Source organism: Meleagris gallopavo, chromosome 28 (genome assembly GCF_000146605.3).
Source record: "Meleagris gallopavo isolate NT-WF06-2002-E0010 breed Aviagen turkey brand Nicholas breeding stock chromosome 28, Turkey_5.1, whole genome shotgun sequence".
Classification (NCBI taxonomy): domain Eukaryota; kingdom Metazoa; phylum Chordata; class Aves; order Galliformes; family Phasianidae; genus Meleagris; species Meleagris gallopavo.
This window is the reverse complement of record NC_015038.2, coordinates 3,206,354-3,217,592: the sequence shown is the minus strand read 5'-3', so window position 1 is coordinate 3,217,592 and position 11,239 is coordinate 3,206,354. Positions and strand designations below refer to the sequence as shown.

Here is an 11,239-nt window from a genome sequence, read left to right as displayed (position 1 = left end):
ACACACACACACACCCCGAGCAGCTGCAGGGCCGTTAATGATTTGCAGGATGACGTGGGGACTAAAGGGCTTTCCAAGGGTCACTGCTGGGAAGCGCCCGACACGAGGAGCAGTGGGGCAAAATGGTGACTCTGAGCGACTTCCAAAGTGAGTGGGCACCAGGGTGGGATGCTCGTGGGGTGTGCTGGGGGTGCTGACCCCCACAGTGGGGCTGGGGGCACTGGGGGAGAGGGGGTGATGGCAAACTGCGTGGTGCTGGTGCTGGGGTCATGGGTTGGATGTGATTCGTAGGGGGATTGGCACAGTGGGGTGGGGGCTGTGTAAGGAAGGCAAGCAGGGAGGTGCCCGGCCCCTTGTCCCCACCAGAGCATCTGCTCCACCCTTCCTGCAACCACCTGGGATAGTGTTGGGGGTGACCTTCCTGGTTAGTTTACACTGTGATTGATTCCACACCTCGCAGCCACCCTGAATTCATACGGTTTACAGCCTCCCCAGGACTTCAGAGGGGGGAGAGAAATCATAGGGACATTTCTGGGAGGGTATGGGGTGGGGTGGCCCTGAGCAAAGCAAGCACTGCCTGGGGGGGAGCAGAGCAGTGCACCCAAACCCTCATTTCAGCCCATCCTCTGCAGGGGTTGGTGTGGGGCTGGTCGGCTTCGGCACCTTCTTCATCCTCTTTGGGATGCTCCTATACTTCGACTCGGTGCTCCTGGCCTTTGGGAACGTGAGTATGGTGGGAGGGGGGGAATCTCTGGAGCAAAGTGGCCATAGGGCAGGGCTGCTCTCACCCCTCCCTGCTGCCTCCTCCCAGATTCTCTTTCTCTCTGGTTTGGTCTTCGTCATCGGCTTCAGGAGGACCTTCACCTTCTTCTTCCAAAGGCAAAAGATGAAGGGCAGCAGCTTCTTCCTTGGGGGGGTCCTCATCGTCCTCATGCGGTGGCCACTCCTGGGGATGCTGCTGGAAGCTTATGGCTTCATCACACTCTTCAGGTCTGCATGGACCCACACAGCCCAATCCATGCCACCAGCATCTACCATAGCAGGCTTAACAGAGCCTTTTGTTTCGGTGCAGGAGTTTTTTCCCCGTGGCTTTTGGCTTTTTGGGCTCGCTGGTGAATATCCCTGTTCTGAACAAGGTGAGCAGGGCGCTGGGCAAGGTGGTCACCTCTGGGTGTGGACCTTGAGGGATGCAGTCCTTGGGGGATAGAAATTGCTGGCATTGCTGCATTAAAGCAGCATTGTGGGCACGCAGGAGGAGGTCAGCACGGTCTCCCTGCTGCTCCTGGAGTATTGTGCTGCTAATCAGGAATGGTTCATCTTACAGCTCTTGGAGAAACTGGGTGACAGCAGCTCCGTAGTGTGACCGTGAGATGGATAATGTCACAGGTGGGACAGCATGAGTGGTCCTTCAGTCCTGCTGGGGATTGGAGATGGTTGTGCTGCAGGGATGGTGCCTCGCAGGCTGCGTCAGGCAGGCTTTGTAATTATTATTATTATTATTATTATTATTGGTGGTGTTGTTGTTGTTGTCTTTCCCTCATGAGAGCTGGATTTAATTTAAAAAAGTGTGTCTGAGACTATACTGAGGCTGTGATCTTCTTCTGGGGCTTGGAGCCTACTTTTAGTGCCACTAAGAAGCATCGTGGCCATGGCTGGAGGTGACACGAAGACCTTCCCATGGCCATGGCTGGAGGTGACACAGAGACCTTCCCATGGCCATGGCTGGAGGTGACACGGAAACCTTCCCATGGCCATGGCTGGAGGTGACACAGGGACAACCCCAGTGGCTGCAGCTGCCTTCCCACGCACCCAGCAGGACCATGGGCTGTGGCAAGCAGAGCCCAGGGAGCAGAGGCAGAGGACAGGAGAGGTTAGGAAAACACCCATTAAACCACAACAACACTTCATGACCTGATTGGAGGAGAGTAAATTACCCCTTTGAAATCCAGTCACCACGAAACAGCAAATGACATCCAAGGTTATGAATTAATTGAGATATTGGGGTGGGAGGGGGGGGAGCTGAAGCACTTGTAGGGCAGCACATGGACACGGGGCTGCTATCTGAGCACTCACATTTCCCACAGCCCCATTTCCCATGGGATGCACCCAGCTGGGAGCAGGGCTGGACGTACTGATGGCAGCACTGTGGGGCTGGTGTGGGGCCAGCTCTGTGGGCGGGGGACAGGAACTGCTCTGCTGAGGTGCAGAACAGCCTCTCTCCAGGAGAGAGCAGGTTGGGTAACCCACAGCTCTGCAGTCAGAGGAATGAGCTCAGTGGATACAAGCTGGGATTCCATGAGCACTTGGGAAGCCGGGTGCAAGCAATGAGTTTAATTAAACCAGGGCAATCACATCAAAGCTGGTCCCTGCGCAGATACCTTTCTTAAATGGCAGGAATTAATTAATGAGTTTGAGTTAAACATGTTCCCTCCTTATTGGAGCATGGCCTGAGAGTATTGGAGGCGCTGGCAGGGTCTGCAGCAGGTGAGAGCAGATTTGGGAACAGCTCAGCTGATGTGGAGTGGTGTCTCCTCTGCCACATCTGGGGTCTCAGAGCTCTCCAGCAGGAATAAAGCATGGCAGCCCCCTGAGGTTGGGGTTCTTCTGTTGCGTGTGGGGCTGTGCTTATGGGATGCTGTTGTCTCGAGGGGATGTCTGTAGTGTGAGCGCAGGTTGCTAGCTCTTCTCCCCTTGAAGCTTCCTGTGTGGTTTCCTGGTGTCTTGGAGGATGGTAGAAGTGGGGCTGGTCCTGCTTTAAGTCCAGCCTTAGTGGCAAAGCACCGAGGATTGGAGCTGGACAGCTGCTTGGTGGGCACAGCTGGGCTTGGCCACTGCAGGTGAGTGGGACCCACAGCATCCCCGGTGTGTGGCTGTGATGCTGTGTCTAATTGCAGGTAAAAAGCCTCATTTGGGTTATAAAGCAACTTCTTATGGCCAAGCTGCACCTTTGGGATGTTCACGAAAAACTTTTCTGTGTTTTTCCCTCCAGTTCAGTAGGATGCTATCTCAATGTGTTCTGCAGCAGTGCTGCTGTTAAGAAATCATTTCAGATGAAGCCCTGATGCTGCTGAAGTGAATGGCCCAGTTCCCTCAGTGCTGGTGCAACCCAGACCCTCCACAGTCCTTCCCAAAAGCTGCTTTTGTGCTCGAGCTTTTCAGCCATTCCTTGCAGGGATGCTTTTGTTTCCCTTTGGAAAGCATTTTCCTTTACTTTTAGCTTAGTGATTTGGTTCCTTGAAAGCAGGCAGGAAGCCATTGAGGAGTGCTCCCCTTTTATTTCCTGATATGTTTAATTTCCATCTCTGTAGGATGAGGAACTGTATGGAGCACCATCCTGCAGCTGGTGTCCATCACAGCAGCAAGTGAATCTAATGGGGGGAATTTCAGCTCTGCCTGACGTCCTCCCATCCTGAGCCTGCAATATCGGGTTGGGTTGATGTGGGGAGCAAAGCTCCTTTGTGCTGTAAGGCTGCATGGGAAGAGCTCAGCATGACCCCTGACGCTCTGCTCCCCCAGGGGGTGAGGGATAACATCAGTAAGTCTCAAAGCAGCTGATGTCCCTGGGGCTGTTCCCCCTGTGCTGCCCTCCAGTAAGTTAAGCAGTGCTCCTTTCCCTGCAGCTCTGTGCACAAATGCACCCTTTGCTGGTTAGCTGAAGCCCTGTGCCAGGTTCTTTCTCTCACTGCTCCCGTGCACCAGCTGCTTATCCTACTGGTGGTGGAAAATGCCTCGTGAGGTTTTTCCTTGCATGGAGGGAGGTTCCATGCACTGAGGAGCATCCTTGGGGTCCTGTGGATGTGCTCCTCCTGGTTACAGCAGAGATGGAAACCTCGGAGCCCCATGCCCTGTATTCACCTTCTTCTGGCTGATGTGTCCCCTTTAGAAGTGACGCTGTACCCCAAAGTCCCTCCTCTGGGGACTTATGAGCACTCAGGATGCCCGGAAAGGGGATTTATGCCTGGTGGCTCCTTGCCAGGGGCCGGGCTGCTGCCTCCTGACCCCACAAGGCTGCCCCTGGTGACGCAGCCCCGGGGCCTGGCATGGGAAAAGACGTCAAGGCTGGGAGAAATGGGGCGATGGCAGATGAGGTGCCTGCTGGGTTCAGCCCTCTCTTGGCTCCAAATGCTGCGACCCAAAGCCCCAAGGAGTTTGGGGTGGAGGAGGCTGTGAAGCCCCAGGTTTGGAGGTGAGGTGGTGGGGGGGGACCCTCTTTGTGCCCCCCAGCTTCTGTGTCCCCAGGCGAGGGTGCCAGCAGTGCCCTGAGCAAATCCTGGCAGCAGCAGGAGCACACCAGTGTGTTTGTGTAGCTGAGGGCTTCAAGGAAGGGGCAAGTGTGTCATCAGGTTTCTTCTGAGAACATTTTTATTGCTGCAGTCATTTCCCACCGAGGTTCCCTGGGTCCTGAGGTCAAGTGCTGGGCTTGGAGCCACGGGGCTCAATCCAGCAGCCATCCCCCATGCACCAGGGCTGAGCGGGGAACTGCAGCAACAAGAGCTGGGAGCCAGCAGCACAACTTGTGTGAAGGAGTCCTTTGCTTTGCAGTTCTTGAGCAGTTCTTTACTGTCTGCATCGCCTGTGCGTCCCCACCCTGTGCTGCTTGGGCACCACGAGCTGTGCTCCTGCACAGTCTGCAGTGATCACATTGTGCCTGGCCAGGCTGTAGCTGCTCATACAACTGCAATGAGTTCAGCTGTTCTGTGCACAAGTCTCTGCTCCCTCTCTGGGGTGAGAAAATGAGGGGGAGACTTTCCCCAGTGCTCAGAGCAGCCCCCATGAGGGCAGCAGCATTTGGTAGGTTTATGGCCAAGGAGTTGTGGTTGCCATTTCCACCCTCAATCCTATAAGAAATCCCCATTTCTCTATTCCCCTCTCTCTGCTCCTTAGCAGCGTAGCTGGACCAGACCTGAGCCACCACCCCATGTGTCCCCACCGCTGTCCATCTCTCCTCCCTGATGGCAGCAGGCATTTGGCCCATGTCCTGCGTGCAGTGTGCTGTTGGTGCTCAGGGCTGACACAGCAATGCTATCAACTGCAGAGGATGGAGGTTATCAGCTCCCAGCTATCCACAGCTGCCCTTGCTAGCCCTGATAACTGGCTGTGCCCACCTACAGTCATGCTGCCCTCCATCGTGGGCAGCCCAACACTCCCTCAGCCAATTGGGAGGAGAAACCCACAGGGAGGCAGAAAGCCAGCCTATAAATCATCCTCTCCTTTGGGATGTGGAGAAGTCTCTGGTGAAGGAGGAGGCCTCGCTGGGAGCACGAGATGCTGGCAGGAGGCAGAAGGAGGCTGCAGCAGTGTCTGCTCATCGTGGCCATTGCATGGAGTGCCGGCTTCTTCCACTCACCAGCCCTGGCTTTGCAGAGGTAGAGTTGTTGCTAAAGGAGCATGATGTGCTGGGTTTTGCCATCTCCTTGTTTGCTTGTTTTTTGGTGTTGAGGACCACAGAGCTCTCTTCTCTGCTCCTCCAGGCTGCTGAGAAAAACCTTCCCTCATCCTTCTCCTCTCTCTGGCACTAAGTGCTCCTCACCCTCCTTGCTTCTCTTCCCCTCTCCCTCTGAGCACTGCATGGCACTGCATGGCACAGCAGCACCTCTCCCTCCATTCCAACCTCCAGCACGACGCCTTCCACTTGCAAAACCAACGAGCTGAGCCTCAGCACATCACGAACCCCCCGGTGTGTGCAGGGTACCCCTACAGCACGGTGTCCCCGTATCCGCGCATCCCTCTGCGGGGCCGGGACCCGGCGGGCAGCTGCTGCCACCTAGAGCTCGGATCTTCCAGGGCAGGGAGATGTGGTCTCCTGGGGGTGTCCACAGCCCCCTCCTCTGCCCGCAGGATCGCTCTGCGGAGGATGCCTTCCATCCGGCAGACGCTGCAGGAGATGGGCGTGAAGGTGTCCGACGTGTTTCCCGAGTTGCGGCAAAGGCGCGGCGGGGCGGGCGGCCCCCAAAACGGAACGGCTCCCACCCTCCTCACCAACTACCTGGATGTGAGCTCCTCCCCACTCACGGAATTTTTGTTGCCCCACATCCTCCCGACCTCGCGGGTTCTATCAGCCGCAGGAGGACCCACCCCGAGTCATTCTGCTGGCGCTGTGCTTCTTCCAGACGCAGTATTACGGTGAGATCAGCATCGGCACCCCCCCGCAGACCTTCAAGGTGGTCTTTGACACGGGCTCTGCCAACCTGTGGGTGCCGTCCTGCAAGTGCTCCCCACTCTACAGCGCCTGCAGTGAGTGCTGGGGGTGGGAGGGGACACTCTCCATCCTCACCCTTCGGTTTTCCAGTGGATGTGGGCAAATCCCTTCATCTCAAGGGATGCTCGGAGCTCTAGCTGGACCTGCTGCCCCCTCCCTTGCTGTTTCTGATGCCTGCCTGCCTCTCCCCAGTTTCCCACAGCCGCTATGACTCCTCCAAGTCACGGACATACATAGCCAATGGTACAGGCTTTGCCATCCGCTACGGGACGGGCAGTGTCAAAGGCTTCCTCAGCCAGGATGTGGTCATGGTGAGGGCACAGCCTGAATTTTGGAGCAGTTGGCTCCGCTCCCCTTATGAGCACAACTATTTACCCAAGAGTATGGGAGCTCTGCTGGGTTTTACCCCCCACCACCTCCATGCGGAGACCCTTGTGCCTTTCCCAGGTATCGGACATCCCCATCATCCAGGTCTTTGCTGAGGCCACGGTGCTGCCTGCATTCCCCTTCATCTTTGCCAGGTTTGATGGGGTCCTGGGCATGGGCTACCCCAGTCAGGCCATCGATGGCATCACCCCCGTCTTCGACCGGATCATCTCCCAGCAGATCCTCAAGGAGGACGTGTTCTCTGTCTACTACAGCCGGTGGGTCTCGAGATGGGGAGGGGGTTGCTTTGCAGGACTGGGCATTGCAGCCTCAGTGTGCTGGGGACGCAGCTTGGGACTGTGAAGAAGCTTTGGCTGGGGCTGTGGGACCCAGGCTGGGTGGCTGCAGGAGATGGGCTGGAATGAGGCAGCACAGGAGGCAGATGCACGTCTAAGTAGAGACTGTAGCTCTTCATCCCATCTAAAGATGGATTCTTTAATAATGAATGAGTCCCAAGGATGCTAGCTGCCATTGCAGCCTGGTCGGGTTGCTGCTTCAGTGCCCTTGGCACTCTGGGATGCAGCCACCCACAGACCACACGCTCACAGAACATTTCTTTCTTTGCAGAGCTTCAAAGTAAGAAGATGAAAAGCATGAGCTCTCTGGAGGCAGCACCCACTGACAGCATCACAGACCCCAGTGCTGGCTCCTATGAGCTCCAGCCCTGGGTTCTGCCCTTACCTGTCCTCAGCACCCACCTGCCCCAATCCTCACCCCTGTGGTCTCACATCCCCTTCACTAAACCAGGATTTTTCCTGCTTTGCCACTGCTCACTAGGCTGACAGCACTGCATGCTCCCTGCCTCCAGGAACCCCAAGTGAAGGAGGTCACCCCCCTATGTTTTGCACTCTAGGAATGCTCCTCTGAAACCCGGTGGGGAAATCATCCTGGGGGGCACCGACCCAGCCTACTACACTGGGGACTTCCACTACCTGAGCATCAGCAGGAACGGGTACTGGCAGATCAGCATGAAGGGGTGAGGATGTGGGGCACATCGTCCAAATACTGCCCTGGGTACATAAAGGTGGGCTTGGGAGAATGGGGCTGTGGGCAGTGGGATGCTTTGTACTCTAGGAGGGAGAGGGAGTGGGGTCAGTTCCTCCAGCACAGAGCTGCACAATGATGTTCAGCTCATCTCACAGTGCTGGGGAATGCAGAGGGGGAGGCACTGTGGGCTGATTTCACTTGGAAGCTGCGGTGGAAGAATTTAACCCCCGTCAGCCTGAGCAGCGTGAGATGCTGAAACAATTCTGCTTTGTTTAGCTTAAAAAAAATAAAATAAAATAAAATACCACCACCAAAACTAACAAAAGATACATGATGAAGCCTTGCTTTCACATCTGAGGAACTTGAAGGGAGTGATCCTAGAGGGTTTGTGTGCTGGAGGCACTGGGATCAGCATGTGCTCTGCCCAGCTGCTTCTTCTGAGCTGTGAACATCACGAGAGCTCAGGATTCCCCTCTGCCCCAGGGTGTCTGTAGGGGCTGAAATCTTGTTCTGCAAGGAGGGCTGCTCAGTGGCCATTGACACCGGAGCATCCTACATCACTGGCCCGGCCGGCCCTGTGTCCGTGCTGATGAAAGCCATTGGAGCAGCAGAAATGACTGAAGGAGAGGTGAGCAAAGCCCAGCTGCATCCCCACGCTCCCCCCAGCCCATCCCCGGGCTCAGCGCTGCCTCCTCCTCCTCCTTCTCCTGCAGTACGTGGTTGACTGTGAGAAGGTCCCCCAGCTGCCCAACATCTCCTTCCACCTGGGTGGGAAGGCGTACACGCTCAGTGGCTCAGCCTACGTCCTCAGGGTAAGCTGTGTCCCTGTGTGAGGGCAGGGATGGGACGCTGGTGGGGATGCACTTCTCCTGGAGCATCCCTGCAGGCAGTCACAGAGCGATGCTGCTCACTGTTTCTCCACACTCTCATGTGCAGCAGAGATGTCCAGGTGAGGCAGAACAGCCCACTGCTGCTTCCTTGGGTTGGGGGATATATGGAGCCAGCAGAGCCAGGCAGGGCTATCCCTTTGTGGTAGAAGGGAAATCAAAGCCAAGCACAGGGAGTGCACTGGAAATCTCCTTCCTGCCACCTCTACCGTAGAGTCTGCTCCTCTCTGCAGCAAACCCAGTACGGGGAGGACATCTGCGTGGTGGCTCTCTCAGGGCTGGACGTCCCACCCCCGGCTGGACCCCTCTGGATCCTGGGTGCCAGTTTCATCGGGCACTACTACACCAAATTCGACCGTCGCAACAACCGCATCGGCTTCGCCACCGCCCGCTGACCGCCGGGGGGGGCTGGGAGGCAGCTGGGAAGCAGGGAGCATCGCTGGGGAGAGAGCGATTCGACGCGCAAACGGGAGCAGCGCTTCCTTAAAGCACAGCCACCTCCTCTCTGCACTGAAGCAACTGCAAATCCTCGTGTTCTCCCACTCCAAAACCCCCGCTCTGCTTCCCGAGAGCCTCCGCTGCCATGGGGGGAGAGCGGAGCCTGGGAGCATCGCACTGAGGAATCAAAGCAGGATCCTGGAGCTGGAGCTGCACCTCCGGGGGCTTTGCAGGGTGATGTGCTTTGCTGCTGGCTGAGGCAGAGGAGCTTTGCAGGTTGCAGAGGCTGCGGAGTGATGTTCGGTTGCTGTTCTTGTTGTTCTTAGATGGGAGGCAAATTAATTGGTATCATTAGGCTGCTTACAGCGATGGTTCTTTCAGCTGGTGTTAACCCTGCCCCTCTCTGTAATTTAACATTAAACAACCCCAGAGCAGCAGGAAGCTGAGCATTCTGCGAGGAGGGAGAAATGAGGAAAAGTTCCCTTACGGGAACTGGGGAAGAAATGTTCTCTGCTGGGATCCACCACCGTGCTTTAAGCAGGCAGCACTGCAGGCTGCTCTTCCCTGTTGTGTCAGAGAGCTGAGAACCAGCTGCAAATCTGAGCCCTTCCCAAAGCCAAGCAGCTGGCAATGCTCTCATCTCCCCCTGGTTGTGAGCACAGCTGAGCCCTGGGAACACACCTGTAATGAGCACTGTGCTGCAGGAGCTTCTCCTCCTCAGCCTGACACCAGCAATGGCTGCTGATTTCCCAGAGTGATGGTTGGGAGCAATTCTCCTTCCAGCACAGTATGGGATGCTGCCAGCCAGGCTGCAGCCTTGCCAGCCTCCTTTCCTGCAGGGCCCAGGCTCTGAGCAGTGGCCAAGCTGCCAGTTTTTGCCCTTGGCAGGGTGTTGGGCAGCATGTAGCCAAGCTTGAGTATTTAAACCTCTTAGCATCAAGCTGCACATCCCTGGGATGGGAAAGGCACCCTGGGTGCTCCTCGCTGCTTTCCATCCCCTTCTGCAGCGCTGTGAGGCAGGGAGAGCGGTGAGGATGGCTCTCTGGGGGGGGGCAGATGGAAGTGACCCCCCTCCCCACCCGCTCTCACCCGCTGCTTCCTGAGCACTGTCCCAGCGTTCAGCTGCTCTGCAGCACAGGAAACCCAGGGAATGGGGAGAGGCAGCCGCGGGGAGGGGGGAGGGTCTACACGGGTCAGCTCTGGAGCCACAGCCTTACAGCCATAGGGAGATGCTTGAAAGCTGTGGGGCCCATCCGAGACAGGATGAATCTTTGGGTCTGGTTCTGCTCCTTTTCAGCGCGGTCGCTCGGAGCAGCAGGAGAGAAAAACGTTCGGGCTGCCGCTGGCCCTTCAGCCTGCCCATTAGCACCTCTAATAGCCTGTGCCAGGGCCATTTCCTGGTGCCTGCTGTGCAGAGCTGGCTGCAAGGCACTGCTAACCCGCAACTGCCCCGTATTAACACTTGTGATCGTTACAGGCGAGCAATTAGGCCACGCTCGGCCCAGCAAAGAGACCGGAGCAATTACGGCCATCCTATTAAAACTGACAGCGCTCACTCTATATATAGCAACGCAGGGAACTGGTTTATTTTCTTCCCCTTCCTTGAACGATTTTCCCCAAGTCTCCATGGTCCATTTAGTCGGCTGCAGCCGCAGCCAGCTGTAAACTTTGGAGGGGGCATTCTGTGCTCGGAGCCGTTGTTATTTCCTATGATAATGAACTGAGGCTGCAGTGGTGTCAGTGGGGCCGGCGGGTGGGTGATGCTCTGTCTTTAATCACTCAACCTCTCTGCAGCTCGCCTGTAAATCCCAGTTGATGTGAGGTGAGTGCATTGCCTGGGTCCGGAGAGGACAGCACAGAGAACTGGTGGAGATGTTAAGACTGTAGAATAGGATTTTTTGATTTGGAAGGGACCCAGATGTCAGCTTTTGGATTGGATGGGACCCACTGAGCGCAGCTCCTGGTGGAGACGACAGAATTACAGAGTATTTTGATTTGAAAGGGACACAAACAAATCACAGAGTCCAACTTTTGAGCTGGAAAAGACTGCCTGAATCCAACTCAACGGCTGCGCATCACCCAATCCCCAAACCATAGGATGCCACCCAGTTACCTCAGGGCACAACCTGCACCTCGGGGTGCCGCATTCCCTCCCGACCCCTCGCCGCAGCCCTGCTCCAACCTCCTTCAGCTCACATTTAAGCCCCGATCCCAAATCCCCCAGAAACGTCAGCACTGCCGAGAGGCTTCGGAACGCAGCCCGCAGGTGCGCGGGGCGGAGATGCCCGGAGGCGGCGAGCGC

The 11,239-nt window shown here is 56.5% G+C and overlaps 2 protein-coding genes and 1 long non-coding RNA gene across 5 annotated transcripts; 2 read left to right on the top strand and 1 right to left on the bottom strand.

Annotated features, from left to right (window-relative positions):
* Positions 1–68: 68 nt before the first annotated feature.
* Positions 69–1,508, top strand: GOLT1A (golgi transport 1A). The gene is made up of 5 exons (XM_010724227.2): positions 69–147; positions 633–724; positions 812–990; positions 1,073–1,136; positions 1,325–1,508. The coding sequence occupies exons 1-5, from the start codon at positions 123–125 to the stop codon at positions 1,361–1,363; spliced, it is 399 nt and encodes a 132-aa protein (XP_010722529.1). The 5' UTR covers positions 69–122; the 3' UTR covers positions 1,364–1,508.
* Positions 1,509–1,666: 158 nt separating this feature from the next.
* On the top strand, positions 1,667–9,374 carry REN (renin). Of its 3 annotated transcripts, XM_031556980.1 has the most exons (11): positions 1,667–3,535; positions 3,621–5,366; positions 5,839–5,992; positions 6,111–6,234; positions 6,392–6,510; positions 6,647–6,843; positions 7,193–7,201; positions 7,479–7,601; positions 8,096–8,240; positions 8,326–8,424; positions 8,733–9,374. In XM_031556980.1, exons 2-11 carry the CDS (start codon positions 5,266–5,268, stop codon positions 8,892–8,894), a joined length of 1,233 nt encoding a protein of 410 aa, XP_031412840.1. In that variant the 5' UTR covers positions 1,667–3,535; positions 3,621–5,265; the 3' UTR covers positions 8,895–9,374. The 3 variants fall into 3 exon arrangements, with proteins under 3 accessions (XP_031412840.1, XP_031412839.1, XP_031412838.1); XM_031556979.1 differs by having other exon boundaries at positions 1,667–5,366; XM_031556978.1 differs by lacking the exon at positions 1,667–3,535 and having other exon boundaries at positions 5,283–5,992.
* Positions 9,375–10,500: 1,126 nt separating this feature from the next.
* Positions 10,501–11,233, bottom strand: LOC109371071. The gene is made up of 2 exons (XR_002121738.1): positions 11,134–11,233; positions 10,501–10,897 (listed from the first exon to the last, which is right to left on the bottom strand). It is a non-coding gene; the product is annotated as an uncharacterized LOC109371071 (long non-coding RNA).
* Positions 11,234–11,239: the final 6 nt, after the last annotated feature.